This window comes from Vigna angularis, chromosome 4 (assembly GCF_016808095.1).
Source record: "Vigna angularis cultivar LongXiaoDou No.4 chromosome 4, ASM1680809v1, whole genome shotgun sequence".
NCBI lineage: Eukaryota > Viridiplantae > Streptophyta > Magnoliopsida > Fabales > Fabaceae > Vigna > Vigna angularis.
This window is the reverse complement of record NC_068973.1, coordinates 11,840,416-11,862,367: the sequence shown is the minus strand read 5'-3', so window position 1 is coordinate 11,862,367 and position 21,952 is coordinate 11,840,416. Positions and strand designations below refer to the sequence as shown.

Sequence of the window (21,952 nt, the reverse complement as noted above, 5' to 3'; positions counted from 1 at the left end):
ATTGAAGAGTAGCTTTCCATCCTGACAATGACTACTGACTTTCAATTTTTGGGATTTCACTGAACTTAAAAGATTGGACTTCCAACAACAATGAGAGAAAAGGCAAGGAATTGATCCATTTCTTCTTTTTTTTTCCCTTGATTTTCTCAAAATAGGAATACGGGAATAATTCAAATATTTGTTTGATTGAAAGAGTATTTTCAATTCCTATAAGATACATAGAATACATTACACTACTGGAATATAATAGAACGAAGATAGATTTTGTATTTGAAGACTTCTATGGTGTGAGACAAGAAAGACGACCTCGAGCTTGAGAATGACAGGGCAGGGCAACCTGTCTTCTTTTGTATTGTTTTTTTTATAATAAGAGCGAGATGTAATAGTCTCCTTAGTTAGCGTCCGAGAGTCAATTGTTGAAAGCTCAGAAAAAAGGTTTCAAGACGGTGCAAAGACCTAGACCTAAGCCTTCAACTCTGCAGTCCGGTATTTGACGAAGATCTTTCTATCAATAGATAGGATTTAGTGTTCGATATAGGGGATATGATCCATCTGCTCTTTCTCTCTCCATTTTTCAGAGACAACAGATCAGATATAACGCTAAAAAAAAGGGATAAAGGATACATAGACATCTAAGGGGATTCCTTCTCCCTACTTTAGGGCAAAAGTACACAATCTACAAAGCAATGAAAGAAGAGCTATGTTGTTACCAATTCCTATCTAACCAGTAAGCCCAACAACAAATAGATTTAGGTACCTCTTTGATAGGTAGTAAGCGGAAGGGAAATGTCACTTCTTTTCTTTCGGGCAGAGACCTTTCTTTCCTCATTGCTGGATCGAGAGATTGAAGTCTTGTTGTGACCCGTGCTACCTATTCTAGTTCTCCTAGGGCTATGGTGCTGCTTGAAGTTCTCCACTCCGATCTTGGAAGGACTAGACAAGACATAAGAATTGCTAAAGGCATCGGGAAGTCAGTAGCTTTTTCCTTTCCCATATATAGAGTTGAGATTCAAAAACATCCTAATTCAATTGTATGACTTATCTTTTTTTATTTTCGTATCGTATGTCCAGAAAAAGTATTGGAAACATATTCTAGAATAGAAATAAAAATCCAATTTGCATGAATTGTACATAAACCTTAAAACCTGGTCAAATAATTTCTGGATAAGTTATTCATTAGTAGTAGGGTCAATCCCACCTTAATCTTGATACTAACCGACTTGAGAGGGAACTCTGAAAGTTGAAACTTTATTTTTTTTCACTTGAAAAGATCTTTTAAAACAGAACTTTTCAAAGATTAAAACTTACTCATAAACCATGGATCAAATTGACACTATAGGATGTGGATAAAGATGGAGGATAATATGTTAGAAATTTATATTACTTGTATTTTCTATTTTATATATTTTGGATCAGTCAATTTTACAATTTTCTAAATTATTATCTAGAATTATATAGTTGTAATCTATTACTTATGGTGGTTGTTTCGACCGGATCCGGGCGGACCCTGCAAAAACACACGAGCTTACTGTTGATGGCGGACGGGCGGACGACGAAGACGAACGGACGACTGATGGCGAACGCTGGAGCCGGGCGGACAAGCGATCACGAACGTCGGAAACGGGCGGACACTTTCAGCTGGATCCCACGAACCGAAGCGAGCTTCACTGGCGGGCGGCACCAAGATGGACGATCGCTCTGTGCTCCAAACCGGGCGGACGTCCTCCAATCCGGACGCTCGCTCTCTGCACCAAGCTGGACGGGCGTCTTCCCCTTCTGGCGGGTGATCTTTTGCTTTCATCTCCAAGCCGGGCGGGCGTCCTCCCTCTCCTTGGCGCTGCTCCACCCTCCCAGTTGGGGAGGGGCCGGGTACCTGCTAAAGGCACTCCGACGCTCAAGTCAGTAATATGACAGGGCGTTGAATAATGCATGCATGTGTTGCGTTCTAAGCAATCTGTCTAGAAATCATACCTGAGACCTTTATTTATACTGATCGTAATGGACTTTTACCTTTTGGGGGCCTTCAAACGGCCCAATAATACCTTAATCTTTATTAAGGACTTAATGTGTCATTAGCATTTAACCGTGTAATCAGCGAAGTGCGTCGGTTGGGAATGATGGTCGGTCAGGGATGTTACCCTAGGTGGGCGTCCAGCTCTTGGGCGGACGTCAATTCCTTGGGCGGACGTCCAATCCTTGGGCGAACGTCCAGCTCTTGGGCGAACGTCCTCCTCTGGGCGGACGTCCTACTCTGGGCGGATGTCCTCTCTTGGGCGAACGTCCACTCCTTGGGCGGACGTTCCACACTGGGCGGACGTCCAGCTCTTGGGCGAACGTCCACTCCTTGGGCGGCGGACGTCCAGCTCTTGGGCGGACGTCCAGTCCTTGGGCGAACGTCCACTCCTTGGGCGGACGTTCCATATTGGGCGGATGTTCACTACTACAAAATTGACTATAGATAGCGCATAATAGATAGCGCTTTTTCTAATAAGCGCTATCTATTAATGTGCAGAACAATAGATAGCACTTATTTAAACAAGCGCTATCTATAACTATGACAATAGATAGCGCATATTTAAAAAAACGCTATCTATAATTATTTAATATTATTTTTTTAATTAATAAATTGAAATATATCTATAGATAGCGCTTGTTTGAAAAAGCGCTATCTATGACAATTGAATAGATAGCACGTTTTTAACTAAGCGCAATGTATTGTGACCCAATAGATAGCACGTTTTAGAGTACGCGTTATCTATAACGATTAAAATTTTTTCCTCTTCGCGCTACTAGGAGTCTCTTGCAATTTGACGTTCACTTCATCACTGCTTAGCGCTGTTCCAAGGTTTCATTCGCGCTGCTCCTTCGTTTCATTCGCGCTCCTCCTCCGTTTCATTCGCGCTGCTCCTCCGTTTCACCACTGGTTAGGGCTCTTCTCCTCTGTTTCATCAGCGTAGGGCTCCTTCTCCTCCGTTCATCAGTGCGTTAGGGCTCATTCGGTAGTTCTCCTTCAATTGGACGTGTACGTCTTTGCTCACTCTTTTAGTGCACTCCCGTTTTCAACAGTGTGTGTGGCCTTTGCTCCTTCGTTTTAGGACTTCCGTTTTCAGGTATCACATTCCCTCTCCCTCCTCTTCTCGGCTTTGTTTATCCTTTGCCTTATTTTCATGAAAACACATTTTTATCAGGTGGTGATTGCGCCATTAGTGTAGAATTTGTGTTCGTGCACTGGGTTTAAGAACCCATTGTCACTCGCTTCTGTGTTAGGGCAAACACTGAGGGAGAACGACACTCCTCTGGTGAGTTTTTAAATTTTGCAATTGTGTTATAGTTATAGTTATTTTATTTAAGCACACATAGGTCGCGTGAATATTTGGGTTTGATGACTCTGTTTTGCATGAGTGAGAGTAATTCTTAGTGTAAGTATGGAACAACTTGGATTAGTGTGTGTTTGAGTGTTAGGAAGAGGGAATGTTAATGTAACAGAGGGGAGAAGGGTAGTTGCAGAGAAAGGTTGAGAGAAGGTGAGGTTTAATGTTTGATTGGAAGTGTGAGGTGAGAGAAAGGATTGGAGTGTTGTAGATCATGTTCAGTCAAAGGAATTTGGATTTTTTATTCAAATTTCAGCTTTCAAAAATAACTATTTGAATGATAGTTCCAATAAAATAGAAACATAATGATAAACCATAGCTAGATGTTCTATTGTTGTTCCGAAGGACAATAATTATTAGTTGTGTAGAGGTATAGATGATTCAAGCTATATAACTCTGGTCATACATGTTTGTTGGTATGTTCTCTACTGGTTTCAATAGGATAGAGATAAATGATAAAATAGTTTTACCGGGCAATTAAAGTAGTATGAGTTGTAGAAGGAACAAAGTCTTTAATCTGGCTGTGAACTTTTAATTGTGTGAAGCCAATGGTGTTGATTCTCGAAGTTGTCATGTGTTAGTAATAGAAAATGTTGTTCTTGAAATTAACAGTGTAAAAGTGTCACCATTTTGCTTCAAAATCAGTAATTGTACATCAACCGTAGCCTTCCACTGTTGTGCTCCTCTTCACGTTCCAGTCGTCCACTTCCACTGTCCACTATCCAGCTCTCTGCATTCGCACGGGCTGCTCCTCACGGGCTGCTCTCCCCTCTGGAATGTCCCCCTCTATTCTACTGTATACTACACTACACTACTGCTACTGGAATCTAAATTACTCACACTTAACACTACACAACCTTCTCCTTATATTCTTGGAAGTGCACACTTTCATTTGTTTCAGCCAGCTTCCCCATGTGTTTGGTCTCCCATTATCATTTTTTAATTAATTTCTTCCATCAATTGCTGCTCCTGGATGCCAAATAAAATAAGGTGGAGCCCTCCATTTGTCATACACTTCCGCATGCTACTGCTTTGACCGAGAACACCACTTCTTGGATGCGTGGTGTTGTGTGCCACCGTGAAAAAGCTTTCTCGCTTCCCCTGGTGCTGCTTTGTGCAGGCCAGACACCACTCCCCTTCTTGCTGGACGCTGCTTTTTTTTCCATCCAGCCATGCCGTGAAAGCTCATCCAAGCTGCTGTTCCGTGGTGAAAGGCTGGACTTTGTTTGCTGGATTGCTTCCGCTTCTTGCCACTTCTTGGATGCTTGGTGCTGCACCTTAGCTGGCCGTGATGTTCTTCTTCCAGCAAGGCCATGAGCTTCCTGGATACAAGACTTGTTGGACATGCTTGCTGGATGCGTGAAGATGGCTGGATTGTTCCAACACGTCCCAACTCTTTACAGACCGGACGCTGCTGCACCTTAGCTGGCCGTGAGCTCCTCTTTCTTTACATGGAGCAGCTGTTGCTCCTGGATGTGGCTGGACATATTGAAGGCCTGGCCCTGACACTTTCTCTCTTCCAACATCATGGTACCTTCATGTGCCGTGAGTTCTTCAAGCTGGACGGTGCTGCTGTGTGGCTGTTGGATCGTGGAGTCCTTCCTCATGCAGCAGCCATTCTTCTTCTCCAACCTCTGGATGTGCTGGACTAGGCCGTGGAGTGTGATTGTGTTGTGTGCAGCTGTGTGCTCCCTGCTGGCAGCGTTGGACGTGGCTGGTGCAACTGCCTTCCTTTCTCTCCACCAAGAAACTAAGCATTTTGCTGCTGGAAAAATAAAAGAAACGTGTCCCCCTTTCCGAAACAGAGAGCCCTTCTAAGAAAGAAAAATTCCAAAACCTCCATGCAGTAAGCGTGCAGCTTTTCTCCAACGTGTTCCTTTGCTCAAGGTGGCTTTTGCTGGACGTTGTGTCTCCTGCGTGCTGCTGCCTGCACTCCTTTCATCTCCCACCATGCATCTTCAATTTATTTAATATTCATTGCCCATGGGCTGCCAAGCCATTGTAAAAGAAACCGTGAGTGGTACCCACCTTTTTGTATTGTCTCCCACTTCTTAAAAGAAAGAAGATTCCCTTTTAATTGGATGGCTAGGCCGTGTGGTGTGATTCTTCAATTGCTAGAGTTAATGTGACGGTGTAGTAAGCATTGGCAGCAAATAAAATAGGAAGCCTTCATAATTAGTGTTTCATCCTTGCTGCTGTCCGTGTGAATTTTAATTATTTTGTAAATTTTAATAAAAGTATATATATATATATATAAATAAATTTTAATTATTTTGTAAATTAATAAAAGTATATATATATATATATATATAATATGGATAAATAAATAAATAACTCTTTTTAAAGTTGTTTAAAAAGTTAATATAATAATTATTAAAATAAAATAATATTATTAAATTCATACTAAAGTTTATTATATATTTTAAAAGAACTAATATTGCTACTTTTTAGTTAATCTTACGGCTACTTCTAGGTAGACAAATACACCTTACCACACAATATTGACCTTACTGCTTCTATTTAATTAACCATCTTACTGCACATTCTTCTTTGAATTTATAAGTAGACAAATACTACTACATTTTAATTTTAATTAACCTTACTGCTACTTCTAGGTAGACAAATACACCTTACCACACAATATTCACTTTGCTACTTCTCTTTAATTAACCACCTTACTGCACATTCCTTTTTGGCCTTCTAGGTAGAAAAATATTATCATTTTATTTCTTTTCTTAAGTGACCTTGTTTTCTTTATTCGGGCTCTGATAGAGTATACACTCAACATCATTGTTGCTCCCAAGTAGGCATATTGTAGTGTGATTTTTATTTGTGCAGGGTGCATTTTCATTTTCTTATGATCATCTGAAATTGGTTTGTTTAATTAGATTTATAAATACTTGATTTTATTTTTACTAATTGCATTGTTATTCTTTTTGTAAATTGCAATTGTGAATTTTTCTTACATATACTGTGTGTTCAAAGTTGAGGTAGGATGAATATTATTTTATAGTTTGTTATTGCAAATAGTGTTAACTTGTATATATTGCTAATACTATATTGACTAATCTTGATAGATTAATAAAATATGGAACAAAAATGGATGTCTGCTAGTCGATTATCAAAAGAATACGAGGATGGGGTGAAAAGTTTTCGTAGATTTGCAGTTGAGCATGCAAAAAACCCTAGTAGAATCATTTGTCCTTGCTTGCAGTGTTGTCATTTAAAGGTAATGAATGCAGATGAGTTAGAAGAGCATTTAATTTGCAATGGAATTGATAAAAGTTATACATGTTGGACCAAACATGGTGAAAATAGAAAAAGTCATATGAATAATGATTTTCATCATAATACAAGTTATACACCGAAAGAAACTGATACAACATATGAGTTAGATGATGTTGAGGAGATTGTAAATGTAATCGAAGAGGATATGCAAGATTCTCCTCAGATGTTTGATAGGTTGACAATGGATGCAAAGACACCACTGTATAATGGTTGTACTAGTTTCACAAGACTATCAGCAGTCTTGAAATTATTCAATTTGAAAGCACGAAATGGATGGTCTGATACTAGCTTTACTGAATTACTATCACTTATAAAAGATATGCTACCACAAGATAATGTGCTTCCTAGTCGAATGTATGATGCTAGAAAAATATTAAGCTCTATTGGGATGAGCTACGAGAAGATTCATGCTTATCCAAATGATTGCATTCTTTTTCGAAATGAATATGCCCCATTGGATAAATGTCCTAAATGTATGACATCGCGGTATAAGAAAAATTTAGTGCCGAGCAAAGTGGTATGGTATTTTCCTATAATACCAAGATTTAGGCGCATGTATCGTAATGAACAAGATGCAAAGAACTTAAGATGGCATGCAGATGAAAGAATACGTGATGGAAAGCTTCGACACCCTGCAGATTCTCCTCAATGGGCAAAAGTTGACCATGATTACCCTAATTTTGGGAAAGAACCACGAAACCTACGTCTTGCTTTGTCTACTGATGGAATAAATCCGCATGGTATGCAAAGCAACTCGCATAGCACGTGGCCTGTGGTTATGATTATATATAACCTACCTCCATGGCTATGCATGAAAAGGCAGTTCATGATGTTGTCCATGTTAATTCCAGGTCCAAAACAACCAGGGAATGACATAGACATATACTTGGCACCTCTTATTGAAGACTTGAAGGATATGTGGAACGAAGGTGTAGAGGTGTATGATGGGTATACGGAAGAAAGTTTCCTGCTAAGGGCAATGTTGTTTGGCACAATTAATGATTTTCCGGCATATGGTAATCTATCTGGATATAGTATCAAAGGGAAGTGTGCATGCCCTATATGTGAAGATAATACAGATTGGGTGCGATTGGAACATGGTAAGAAAAATGTATTTCTCGGGCATCGCAGATTCTTACCTTCAAAGCACCGTTATCGAGGATGGAGAAAAGCATTTAATGGGACGACAGAAGAACGTAGAGCTCCAAAATTGTTGTATGGTGATAAAGTTTTTGAAAAAGTAAAGGATATAAACAACAAATTTGGTAAGCCTTTTGCAAGAGATCTAGTCACAAGTGGGTGGAAGAAAAAGTCTATATTTTTTGATTTGCCATATTAGAAGTCCTTGTACGTTAGACATTTCCTTGATGTGATGCATATCGAAAAAAATGTATTTGATAGTGTCATAGGTACGTTGTTGAACGTTCCTGGAAAGTCTAAGGATGGCATCAAAGCAAGGTTGGACTTAGTTCAAATGGGAATTCGAACAGAATTGGCACCAATAAAGAAAGGTAAACGTCAATATCTACCTCCAGCAGCTTATACTCTATCTAGAAAGGAAAAAATTGTGTTTTGTAAGTTTCTACAAGGAGTTAAAGTACCAGAAGGGTATTCATCAAACATTAGGAACTTAGTATCTATGAAAGATCTAAAGCTAATAGGGTTAAAGTCTCATGACTATCATGTTATGATGTAGGAAAACTTATCTTATATAATAATTTATCTATTTATCTTATAGTAATTTTGAATGGTTCATTGGAGTGTGTGATTAATTGGAAAATTATAAGATTATGGTAGTCTTTTTACTGTGGAAACTTTATGTTCATTGTCTTTCCAATCTATACATGGAATGCTTTTAATGCTCTTGAAAAATGAATTAAATGAATATGGGATCAAATGTTGATTCTCTTGCAATTTTCTAACTAATTTGATCTTTTCTACAATAATTAGATAAAGGAATTGGGATCAAATGTTAATAACATTCCCCGTCAAGAATTATGGAAGCATGGTCGTGTGAACAAAAGCGGGGCAATTGAAAATGAAGAAACTCAACAAGTTTGAGACAAATGTGTAAGTAATATGTTTTCATATTATATTTGTGTGTGGAATGAGAATAAATGTGATATGTTTGGTTCTTGTTTAGGTTCAATTGTCACAAACTAATTCAGAAGAGATGAATAATGATCACTCTGACATTTTGAGTCAAGCTTTATGTCTCCCAGAGTATCCAGGTCGTGTTAGGGGAATGGGATTTGGAGTCGGTCATAGAGATTATTTCCCGTCCAAAAAGCGTCATACACAGCATGAGCATGATAAATTAACTGCTCAATTGAAAGACATGTCGGAAAGAATTGCACGAATGGAAAATGAGATGCTTCGAAAAAATGACACACTAAATACTACTGAAGAAGCTAATAATAATAGTGGCCAAGGGAGTTGCACATTGTCATCAAATAGTTTTCCCGAGGTAACTAACTTATCTACATTACTTTCATTATTATTTTAATTTTCTTACTTTAAACTTTCATAGGAATCACATTGAAGATTGTCTTATAATTATGTTTTATAATGTAGGGGGTCTCAAGTTGTAAATTGTTTACATTATCACCATCACTTTGCTTGGTTGCCCATGGAAAATTGCATAATTTTAAAAGTGATACACTACATGGTAGACCTTTACCTAAGGGACATGTTAAAGTTAGTATAGATATTGCTTTGGAGCCAAATGTATCCTTGCCTATACCAATTGATGATGATGACATGATGACAATAGGACAAGCAATAGGTACATTTGTGGCATGGCCAATGAATTTCATACAGATTAGTGATGAGGTATGTTTATACAATTGTATTCATTCATATTTATGAACATATTTCACCTATTGCCTAACTTGTTTAATTGATGTTGTTTTAGGATTCTACTCAACCTAAAAAGAGAAACATGAATAATACAAATGAATGTATTGCACCTAAAAAGAAATGTCAAGGGAAAATGGCCTTTCAACATACTCCTCGTAAACTGTTTCATCCCAATATTTCTGAATGGTGCAATTGTCTCTCTTCATACATGAAACTAAAGCCATCAGAGTCACTTCCTCCAATACAAATGGACAAAAACATATTTGGACTAGATAATCATAAAGAAATTGTTAATGCAGAAATTATTGGAGAAGTTACTAACTATGCATGGCTAGGTGCAACTACAATTTCTATATATATCGGGTAAAACATATACTACATTTATCATTAACTTCATTATTAGATTGACACCTTATCATATTGCTAATACATTCTTATATTTTTCTTTTATAAGGTACCTATATCAAAACTTTGTTAAGCCAAATGATAAGGCATTCTTTTTTTATCACCCCAAATCACAACACATGAGCTACCAATGAAAGACAGAATGCAAAAAATAGTTACTATTTTTCTTGATAATGGGGTGATTGATAAGTTTGTTCTTGCACCTATTAATACCGGGTAATACTTTACTTTACAACTTTATCAACAATGTATTATTTTCAAAGTTAGATGTACGAATTCTAATTTTGTTGATTCATTTCAAATTGCAGCCAACATTGGGTTTTGCTAGGAATCAATCTTAAACTGGAGATAATTCATTATCTTGACCCAGTAGCGGTAGACATTAATATGAGGCAAGATTTGAAGAAATTGTTTGACATGTAAGAATATATGTGTAGTATACTTTTACTTGACATATTCGTATACTTTTAGTTGTATTGTTGTTACTTATACATGCTTTAATTTTATTTATTCACTAGGGTTATACAAACCTATCGAGCTCAAACAGGAAACATGGTTTCAAAATCTAAGTCAAACAATATCAAGTGGACAACAATTAAGGTACATTACTCTAGTATGTTTTGTGTAGTATAGTCTTGATTGTGATAATTAAATTGTTGAATGACCTCATGTGACCTTTTAATTCACATTATGGCTGCTTGTATTGTACTGGTTAGGTGAATAACTTGTATTCTTGAATTATTGAAGACTTATTTCCTTGTTGCATAGTAATGGTTAGTTAAATAACATGTATTATTGTGAAACTGGTTGGAGGAGTATCTGATTGTTATGAAAGCATAACCTTTTATTAATAGTTTAAACTTGTATATGGTATATAATTATTTGTTATTTGCACTGAACATGTTTGGAGTATACTAGAGTTTTGAATCTTTTTATGTTCAAATTATAAAAATGCTTTTTAATTTTGAAATTCTAGTGCCCAAGACAACCCAACGGCAATGATTGTGGGTATTACGTTTGCCAATATATGAAGGAAATTATTACATATTGTGAAGGAGGAACAATTCCAACTGATGTAAGTTATCTTTATCGTCATAATTAATTTGTAGTAATATTTAATTAACTAATTCTATATTATTTTCTCTTTCTTGCAGTATTTTTCTAGTTGCAGATGTCAACAATATCATGAAAGTCAAATCATTGAAGTTAGAGAAAATTGGTGTATACATGTAATTAGTACATGCTTATAGGTTATGTTAAGGTGATGTGATTATAAGTATTGATAGGATATATATGTTACACGTAATAGACGACTTAACGATTAACTTTTGAAATATTAGTGTACCAATAATTTGTATTTATATTAATGAACATTCTTTTTGAGACATTTGTCATATTTTTCTCAATATTTTATATTTTTTTTTTGTATATAATACCATAATAGAACTAATATTTTATATTTTATTCTAAAATTTATTATTTTTTTAAAAACAATTTTGAAACAATAGATAGCGCTTCTTTAAAGAAGAGAAGTGCTATTGATAAGTGCCAAGAATTGCATATCCTAAGCACTTATTTTAATCTCCTTTGATGCTTTATGGAGTAAAATCTCATGAAAAGTTGTATAATATGTATATATTGTTGATTTTGTATCAGTTTGAGTGTTTTTGTGTGTTTATTTTGCAGATAAATAAGGATTGGAGAAGAAAATAAAGAATCACTATTCACGCGTTGACCGGCACTATTCATCCGTTGACCGGCACATCTATTGTCAGCAATAATAGATAGCGCTTCTTTAAAAAAGCACTATCTATTGACAGCCACCAATAGATAGCGCTTCTTTAAACAAGCGCTATCTATTGGTGGTTGTCAATAGATAGCGCTTTTTTAACGAAGCGCTATTTATTATTGCTGACAATAGATAGCGCTTTTTTGAGAAGCGCTATCTATTAATAGATAGCGCACGCATAGATAGCGCTTAAAAAGCGCTATCTATAACAAAAAAAAAGCACTATCTATGCCCTTTTTTGTAGTAGTGGTTCCACTGGCGGACGCTCCACATTGGGCAGACGCTCCACACTGGCGGACGCTCCACACTGGCAGACGCTCCACACTGGCGGACGCTCCACATTGGGCGGACGCTCCGCTCCACTTTGGGCGGACATGCCAACCTTGGGCGGACGTCCACCTCTCAGATGGTTGGCCACTCGTTCGGTCCTGATTCCTGGGCGGACGTCCTTGGACGGTCGTCCGGTTTCTAAGGATGGACGGTCCTAAACTATTTGGCGGACGTCCGGATTACTGGGCGGGCGTGTCTTATGCCGGGAGGACCTATCAGTACATAAGCCCCCGAAGCCCGAGCATAATTTTATTGTGCGAAGGGGTTGTCCGTGCCTGGATGGGCGTCATTTTGGTAAACCGCTGGATCCATGCAAACTCGGACTAATGTTTATTTGGGCGTTCGGTCTTTGTTGCTTGACACGGGTGGCCGCTCGTCATTTTGAACGGACATGCCATCTTGGGTGGACGTTCGTCTTGATTGCCAAGTTAGGGCGGACGTCCAAATGGCAGGACGCTCGTCCTGTTTTCCATTTTTGGGCGGTCATTTCATTCTGGACGGACGTTCCATCTTGGACGTCCCTTTTTCAGTGATTGGACGCTCGTTCAATCTTTGGGCGGACGTGCTACTTTAGATAGACGTCCGGTTCTTGTTTTATGCGAGTCGTCCAGGGTGGGCGCTCGACTTTGGTACTCAACAGGGGTGAACGCTCGGCCTTGTGGCGCTCGAGCGGCCTTGGTCCTGATTGCCATTTTGGGGGGCGGCCTTGTTAACCGTTCGCTCGGTCTATGCTGGGAGGACTTATCAGTACATAAGCCCCCCCCAAGCCCGAGCGTAATTTGATTGTGCGAAGGGATTTGTTAGATGGTCCCCGAATTGTTGGGTCTATGTGGAGGTCGACTTGGCGTACCTTGGAGGACAAATGGCCGGATGGTTGATTGACGTCCTCCTACTCCAGTTTGGTGATAAATGCCAGATTCGGCTAAGTTACGGATGGCCGGCTGATTCCTGGATGCCAGATTTGGCTGTTACGGATGGCCGGCTGATTCCTGAATGCCAGATTTGGCTAAGTTACGGATGGCCGGCTGATTCCTGGATGCCAGATTTGGCTGTTACGGATGGCCGGCTGATTCCTGAATGCCAGATTTGGCTAAGTTACGGATGGCCGGCTAATTCCTGAATGCCAGATTTGGCTAAGTTACGGATTTCCGGCTGATCGCTGAATGCCAGATTTGGCTAAGTTACGAATGGTCGGCTGATTCCTGAATGCCAGATTTTGGCTAAGTTACGGATGGCCGGCTGATTCCTGAATGCCAGATTTTGGCTAAGTTACGGATGGCCGGCTGATTCCTGAATGCCAGATTTTGGCTAAGTTACGGATGACCGGCTGATTCCTGAATGCCAGATTTTGGCTAAGTTACGGATGACCGGCTGATTCCTGAATGCCAGATTTTGGCTAAGTTACGGATGGCCGGCTGATTCCTGAATGCCTGATTTGGCTAAGTTACGGATTTCCGGCTGATTCCTGAATGCCAGATTTTGGTAAGTTACGGATGGCCGGCTGATTCCTGAATGCCAGATTTGGCTAAGTTACGGATTTCCGGCTGATCGCTGAATGCCAGATTTGGCTAAGTTACGAATGGCCGGCTGATTCCTGAATGCCAGATTTGGCTAAGTTACGGATGGCCGGCTCTTTGCTTCGTCGCCCAACCAAGCTGAGAGTTGTTCTTGTTGGAACACTCTTTTTCACCAGCTTGGGTTTGATAGGGCGGATGGTCCTTCGCTTCTTTGCCCGGCCAAGCTGAGAGTTGTTCTCGTTGGAACACTCTTTTTCACCAACTTGGTCTTACTGGGAGGACGGTCCTTCGCTTCTTGCCCGGCCAAGCTGAGAGTTGTTCTCGTTGGAACACTCTTTTTCACCAGCTTGGTCTTACTGGGAGGGACGGTCCTTCGCTTTCTTGCCCGGCCAAGCTGAGAGTTGTTCTCTTTGAAACACTCTTTTTCACCAGCTTGGTCTTACTGGGAGGAACGGTCCTTCGCTTTCTTGCCCGGCCAAGCTGAGAGTTGTTCTCTTTGGAACACTCTTTTTCACCAGCTTGGTCTTACTGGGAGGATATGCACTCGTGCCATTGTTGCGGGTTACCTGCATTATGAAGGGAACATGGCGAATTTCAAAGAAAGTATGTGTCCGTACCTTGTAAGACGGCTTGGTGGGTTGATCATGCTCGGATGAGCGCTTAAGTCCGGATTGGACGAGCGCTCTCTGAATCCGGGCGGACGAACGCTTAAGTCCGGATTGGACGAGCGCTCTCTGAATCTGGGCGGACGAACGCTTAAGTCCGGATTGGACGAGCGCTCTCTCAATCCGGGCGGACGAACGCTTAAGTCCGGATTGGACGAGCGCTCTCTGAATCCGGGCGGACGAACGCTTAAGTCCGGATTGGACGAGCGCTCTCTGAATCTGGGCGGACGAACGCTCAAGTCCGGATTGGTTGGTCACATGCAGTATAAGGGAATATTGATCGTATTTCTAGCTTAAAGGGTGTGTTCGTACCTTTTAAGGTCGAAAATATGTGTCCAAATGGCCGAGAATAGGTTGAGGCCGAACGTCCGAGATTATGCTGAGGCTGAACGGTCGAGACAATGCTGAGACCGGGCGTCCTTACAGATGAGGAGGTCGAACGGCCGAGACTATGCTGAGGTCGAACGTTCTTAAATGTGTGGAGGCCGAATGGCCGAGGACATGTGTCGTGCGGCTATGAAGTACTGGTGATGGGGTGGTCCGTGCTCATTTCTCGTGGTCACCTTTGGGTAACCGAAGTTACACGGCCCCACGGTGGGCGCCAAATGTTTCGACCGGATCCGGGCGGACCCTGCAAAAACACACGAGCTTACTGTTGATGGCGGACGGGCGGACGACGAAGACGAACGGACGACTGATGGCGAACGCTGGAGCCGGGCGGACAAGCGATCACGAACGTCGGAAACGGGCGGACACTTTCAGCTGGATCCCACGAACCGAAGCGAGCTTCACTGGCGGGCGGCACCAAGATGGACGATCGCTCTGTGCTCCAAACCGGGCGGACGTCCTCCAATCCGGACGCTCGCTCTCTGCACCAAGCTGGACGGGCGTCTTCCCCTTCTGGCGGGTGATCTTTTGCTTTCATCTCCAAGCCGGGCGGGCATCCTCCCTCTCCTTGGCGCTGCTCCACCCTCCCAGTTGGGGAGGGGCCGGGTACCTGCTAAAGGCACTCCGACGCTCAAGTCAGTAATATGACAGGGCGTTGAATAATGCATGCATGTGTTGCGTTCTAAGCAATCTGTCTAGAAATCATACATGAGACCTTTATTTATACTGATCGTAATGGGCTTTTACCTTTTGGGGGCCTTCAAACGGCCCAATAATACCTTAATCTTTATTAAGGACTTAATGTGTCATTAGCATTTAACCGTGTAATCAGCGAAGTGCGTCGGTTGGGAATGATGGTCGGTCAGGGATGTTACCCTAGGTGGGCGTCCAGCTCTTGGGCGAACGTCCTCCTCTGGGCGGACGTCCTACTCTGGCCGGATGTCCTCTCTTGGGCGAACGTCCACTCCTTGGGCGGACGTTCCACACTGGGCGGACGTCCAGCTCTTGGGCGAACGTCCACTCCTTGGGCGGCGGACGTCCAGCTCTTGGGCGGACGTCCAGTCCTTGGGCGAACGTCCACTCCTTGGGCGGACGTTCCATATTGGGCGGATGTTCCACTGGCGGACGCTCCACATTGGGCGGACGCTCCACACTGGCGGACGCTCCACACTGGCGGACGCTCCACACTGGCGGACGCTCCACATTGGGCGGACGCTCCGCTCCACTTTGGGCGGACATGCCAACCTTGGGCGGACGTCCACCTCTCAGATGGTTGGCCGCTCGTTCGGTCCTGATTCCTGGGCGGACGTCCTTGGACGGTCGTCCGGTTTCTAAGGACGGACGGTCCTAAACTATTTGGCGGACGTCCAGATTACTGGGCGGACGTGTCTTATGCCGGGAGGACCTATCAGTACAGTGGTTATAAGAGAATCTAAGTTTCTAGATTTTTGTTTTCTTGAAACTCTTAGAAAATTGTATCGAATTTAACAATTCCACTGCCACAGCTTGTATCAGGACTTTATACATACAATATTTTGGAACCGTTGTGTGTGTTCGATCAACCTGAATCTCTTTTGAGAAGATCCCTAATTAAGAAATTTTCTGAAAAGCATTTATTATAGAGATTGATATTGTTTTTACCGTTTCCTTTTTTCTTATAGAAATAATAAAATACTTATTTTATAATTAATTATTTATCAAATTATGATTACAATATAAGATAAAAAAAATTATATTCTCCAATAACGTTTATTAAAATAATATAATTATTCTTAACACTTAGTACCATAAAACTCGAAGAAAAATAATAAAATAAATAAATTAGTTTTGTGTGGGTTTGTGTTAAAATTGTTGGTAGATAAATAAATAAATTTATAATTTTATTAATTTATTATTTTTCTGTTCGGGAATGGGTAGGTATGAAGCTTGTTCATGTGATAGAACCACAACCATGTGATTCATAACGTGGCAGAGAACCATAAACTGAGGGTGTGGGCTATGGGTGGTTAAAGGTGTTGTTGTGAATTCACTATGAATGTCGTGTGTGAATGTTGTGACCCTCCTTGTTCATTGAATGTTATTTATGATTGTAAGTTGTGGTGTTGTATAACTCATGCATTGACTTGTGAGTGACCGAGAATGGAATAAAATGTAGGGGTGCTATCTTGGCTTTATATTTGAATGTGACCATGTTGTGGGTGTGTATAAGAGCAAAATTTTCATAATAGGCATGCAACATCTACGCATGTGGGGATGTGAGAAAAATATGGGCATAACATTTTAGTTAGTCAACGTGGGGCCACTATAGGAAGGTGTGAGTGAGGAATGTAGGTAGAGTTTTTTTGGATTTTGCATGAAATTGTGGTGCCGTAAAGTGGTGTGATAAAAATGTGTATAAAATAATATAATACATAGAGTAGGAAAATGTTTTTTAACAATTTTTTTTATAACTTTTTTATGATCATTTAAGTAGTAATTTATGATTTGTTGGTTTTAAATATACAGATCAATAAAATAGTGATACATAATTTATTGTTAAAAAGTTATTAAAAAAATTGTTAAAATAGGTTAGATGGTGTGGGGTCGTGAAGAATTTGGAGAATGCAAGTGTGTGTATAAAATAATATAATATACAGGTTAGATGGTGATGAGTTCGTATGAGAGAAAGTAAAAGAAAATTTGTAGCATAGTGTGGGACTAGTTGGGTATGAGAATATGGAGAATTAGGGGAATCATGTGAGATCTACATAGGTAGTTATATAGCGTTTTATTTTATGGGGCTTGGTGGTTGTAAGTATAAAGAGGGGGTATATTTAGTACATGGTTGATTAAAAGATAGATTAAAAGTGACTCATAAATCATGGATCAAATTAAAACTTCTATAATCATGGATTAAATTAACACTTCTATAGGACGCGGATAGCAACATTGAAGGATAATATGTTAGAAATTTATATTACTTTTCATGTATTTTCTATTTTATATATGTTGGATCAGTCACTTTTACATTTTTCTAAATTATTTAAGGCTTTCTTAACTTTTAGAACTATCTAGAATTCTATAGTTGTAATCTATTACTTATGGTTATAAGAGAATCTAAGTTTCTAGATTTTTGTTTTCTTTGAAACTCTTAGAAAATTGTATAGAATTTAACAATGCCATTGCCGCAGCTTGTATCAGGACTTTATACACTCAATATTTTGGAGCCGTTGTGTGTGTTCGATCAACCTGAATCTCCTTTGAGAAGATCCCTAATTAACAAATTTTCTGAAAAGCATTTCTTGAAAACTGATCTCAAAGTGTCAGACGTAACATGTCCGGTAATGTTGATGCCTTAAATGAATGAGAGATGTTCTCTAATTACTATTTCCTTTCCATGTATTTGGCAATGATGTTTGCTTCTTTACCACTATTAGAGTTATACAACACTCCTTATGACTTATTGGGCAAATGATGATAATGTTCGAACAGCACTTAATGTTCGCAAGGTGAGTTCATACAACTCACTGCTTTTGGTTTTCCTTTACACATGCTAACTACATTATATAACAATTACAAATGCATGCATTGTAGGGAAGTATAGGAACATGGATTCGTTGTAATCATGATGAAGATTTCAAGTACGATATTCCAAGCAGCGTTGAATATCACGCAAATCTTAGTAAAAAAGGATATCGTTCATTAATATACAAGTTAATGTTCCTTCTTTATGTTGTTGTATTGCTTGAAGTAAAACTATACAACAAATTAACTATATATAATTCAAATTTCTTGTGGCAAATAACAGTGGCGATCATGACATATTGGTTCCTTTCTTGGGAACTGAAGAATGGACCAGATCTTTAAACTACTCTATTGTTGATTATTGGAGGCCATGGAATTCAAATGGTCAAGTTGCAGGGTATAATTTTATAACTTTCTTTTTTTCTTACACTAATTTTTACCCTATCTCTTACTGAATTGTCTTCCAACAATACCATGCAGACCAATAATGTAGTTATATTTAATCATGCTTAATATATATTAAAATAATAATTAAATATTGTATTTAATGTTTGTGTTTCCTGCATGTAGATACACGAGGACTTACTCCAATCGAATGACATTTGCAACTGTGAAGGCAAGTATCTCATTCTCTTTGTTACACTTGTGGGATCACGTACGCATATATATATATATATATATATATATATATATATATATATATATATATATATATATATATTGTAAATCTTTGCCAGCTTTTTGTTTTGTTATTTTTTCTCCAATAATTTCAGGGTGCGGGCCACAGAGCTCCGACTGACAAAGCGGGAGAAAGTTTTGACATGTTCAGTAGATGGATCTCTAAGAAGGCTTTGTAACAAAGGCCATTTACGATGCTGCAAAGGACCGAATTTATCTGTTTCCTAATAAATGTGTTCTAATGAACCCAAAAATAGTATTATACCTTCTTATATAAAAGGAGGGATTAAGTAATTGAGTAATGTTTTAATTTTGAATAATCACTTAAAAAATAATATGATATTTCTTTCCATTATTATATTTAGTTGCGAGCTAATTATAGTGACATTATATGTGTCAAATCGAGATAAGTTACAATTTTTATCGGTAAATAACCTAATAAATGTATTTGTCATTAAAGAGAAGTTATTAACTTTTATTTCATTATCCATCATCACAAATATTGATATATTGAAATTAATGATGTTTCATTTATTATAATGTTAATAAACAATTTAGTTGAGGAGCCTTGCTTCCTTTGAATTAGGTAATATAGATTGATTATGAATTATGTGCATACAAATTTTGTTACTTCTTTATTTTTTACATCTCGATCTAAATAATTTAAGTTAACATTGATCAATTTTTTATTTGTATATTCTTATTGTTTTAATTTTACATCAATACAACAATATAATGTATTATATTTCAGATATAATTTGTATTTTGGTTTTAATATTTATGGAGTTTATTTAATGTTTTTTTTTAATTTTTTGTTTTGTTTTCAATTCTACCTTGATTTTATTTGAATGGTTTAATATAACTTTTTCAGTTATTTTCATATTAATATCATTTGAAAAGTAATTACATATCACTATTTTGACTTTTTTGAGTTTGTTTTTTATTTTCTTATTGTTTTTTTTTTTAATTTTAACTATCACTTATTTATTTAAATCAAGAGGTACGCGCCATATGTTACTATGGGCTCATAGCCGACCGATCGGTAAGATCAGTCCGACCGATGATACTTCGCAGGTCAATGAACCGATCGGTAAAATCGATCCGACCGATGATACTTCGCAGGTCAATGAACCGATCGGTAAAATCAGTCCGACCGATGATACCTCTCAAATCAGTGAACCGATCGGTTAGATCAGCCGTTAAGGTAATTAATGGTAATAACTGCCGGGGAGTTAATGAGGATAATTATCATTTATTGATAATTAAATAGTCATTCATTGATGGTTAATGAGTTAGACCCAACGGTAAGCTCTTTATAATTTATAAATATATTTTTAGCAAAGGAGACAGGTAACTTAACTTGAACTGAAAACTGAGAGCTCTGATAACTAAATCTTGATTACAAGATTATTATGCAAAGTCACTGACTTGAGCGTCGGAGTGTCTTTTGCAGGCACCCTCCCCCGCGGCTTGGATAAGGAGAAGAGAGAAGACAACACAACTGGACATCAGAAGAGGCAACTTTGAATGTTTTGGATTAGGGTTCTAAATCCTGCCGAAACATTTTGGCACCCACCGTGGGGCCGAGCAGCATCCCACTGAAATCACAAGAAACCAAGACGAACGCTCGGTCTACACATTACTACGAAATGAATAATTGAGCATGCTTCTTTTGGATCGGCCTACTTCAACAACAACCCGAGAACGGTGTTTTCTTTTCCTTGGTTTTTGTTTCTGGAGTTTTCCAATGTTATATTATTCAAGATTAATTTATCCAGGAGCAAAGTTCAATAACACACCCTACATACAAGACTTATTATGAGCAAAGTGATTTTTGATTAACGAGACGTCTCCTGCCCATTATTTATACGTATATTATATATTCCAATCGGTTTCATTGATTTATATAGATTTAATATTGAGTTATTTCACAATAATATCTTCTTTCTTTTATAAATATATATAATATTAGAAATCAAATACAGGAGATCTTTTCCGCTGGTTAGCCTCAACCCTTATACCTTGCTGTTATAGCAATCCTAAATGTTTATGACGAGTGTGCTTACCATTTCCTCCAACATATATAATGCTTTTGCATTGCTTTGGAAAACACCGTATATTATTAAAGAAATGGGATTCAAAGGTCTACTAGATATTGTCGTGCAAAGATGCAGAGAATGATGATCACATGTTGATATTATGATTATTTCAAGTGACTTTGAAAATGTTAAACTTTTTGCATTTTAAATTTATTTTATTATTAGTTAAATAATTTAACTCAAAAGCTTTTATGCGTACTTTTTTCTTGGAAAACCTGCAAGGAGAAAAGTAAATTTTTTATTATTTCCTTTCTTTTGGTCTTTTCAAGAAACTTTGATTTTGATGAATTAGGGGTTGGGATTTATATCCTTCAATCAATCAAAGCCCGAGAGGCGCGACGCTGGGTACCGAAAATCCAAGCGATCCACTAGCTTCAATCAACAGAAGAGTTCCTTTGGCAGTGCTTGCCACAGGGAGAAAAGGTAAAGGCGGAATCCGTAGGTGATATACGGGAAGAAACATAAAGGAATAAAATTTTAAACATAGATACTTGAAAATGTATAAGATATTTAACAAATTGATTAATATTTTGATAAATTGATTTTATTTACACTACAAAAGTATATAATTATACCTCGGTTTATTTTCGCGTTACCAGGATTTTAACCTCGGGTAAATATATTACCTGTGGTTGGAAAAATCGCGAGAAAAACTGTCATCGATAAATAATTTTCACTGATTTTGTTTAAAATCACCGCTATTTGCAAAGGTTTCGTAAAAACCTACAGAAACCGACGGTAGTTGCTGGGGCTACTAAAACCGCTAAGACTTGCATAAATTATCCAAAATCGTCAAAAATTTCTAAATTTACTTACCTAGGATTTTAAAAACCGCCCACGGTAATACAATTAATTTAATTATTTAAATGATTTGTTTAATTTGAATAACAAAAAATATGTTTAATTATACATCATAATAATCTAAAATAAAAGTAATTAATATTATATAAAATAACTGTGAACATTAAAAATACAAATATTTTGTCAAATTATGAGGTTCTTAATAACAAGCTCTAACACATGTTATTTTTATTTTATTTCATGTCTGAGTTGCATCTAC

At 38.4% G+C, this 21,952-nt stretch overlaps 1 protein-coding gene across 5 annotated transcripts in view; it reads left to right on the top strand.

The window, feature by feature from the left end:
• The window catches only part of LOC108330230 (serine carboxypeptidase-like 11), a 32,666-nt gene extending 13,694 nt beyond the window's left edge, over positions 1-18,972 (top strand). For 2 of the 5 annotated variants that reach the window (XR_008248399.1, XR_008248400.1), the window contains 9 exons: positions 8,610-8,729; positions 8,882-9,126; positions 9,234-9,491; positions 9,574-9,881; positions 9,973-10,139; positions 10,232-10,342; positions 10,442-10,523; positions 10,900-10,998; positions 11,078-11,304. Coding sequence is in view for 1 of the 5 variants with exons in the window: in XM_052876374.1 (XP_052732334.1) it covers positions 17,782-17,931; positions 18,028-18,099; positions 18,185-18,303; positions 18,399-18,512; positions 18,686-18,731; positions 18,889-18,972 (585 nt within the window). In the remaining 4 variants the exon portion in view is untranslated. Of the gene's footprint in view, positions 1-6,351; positions 8,171-8,609; positions 8,730-8,802; positions 9,127-9,233; positions 9,492-9,573; positions 9,882-9,972; positions 10,140-10,231; positions 10,343-10,441; positions 10,524-10,899; positions 10,999-11,077; positions 11,305-17,781; positions 17,932-18,027; positions 18,100-18,184; positions 18,304-18,398; positions 18,513-18,685; positions 18,732-18,888 lie in introns of those variants that run through there. The other 3 variants (XR_008248398.1, XR_008248397.1, XM_052876374.1) reach the window with 3 other exon arrangements.
• The last annotated feature ends 2,980 nt before the right edge of the window (positions 18,973-21,952 follow it).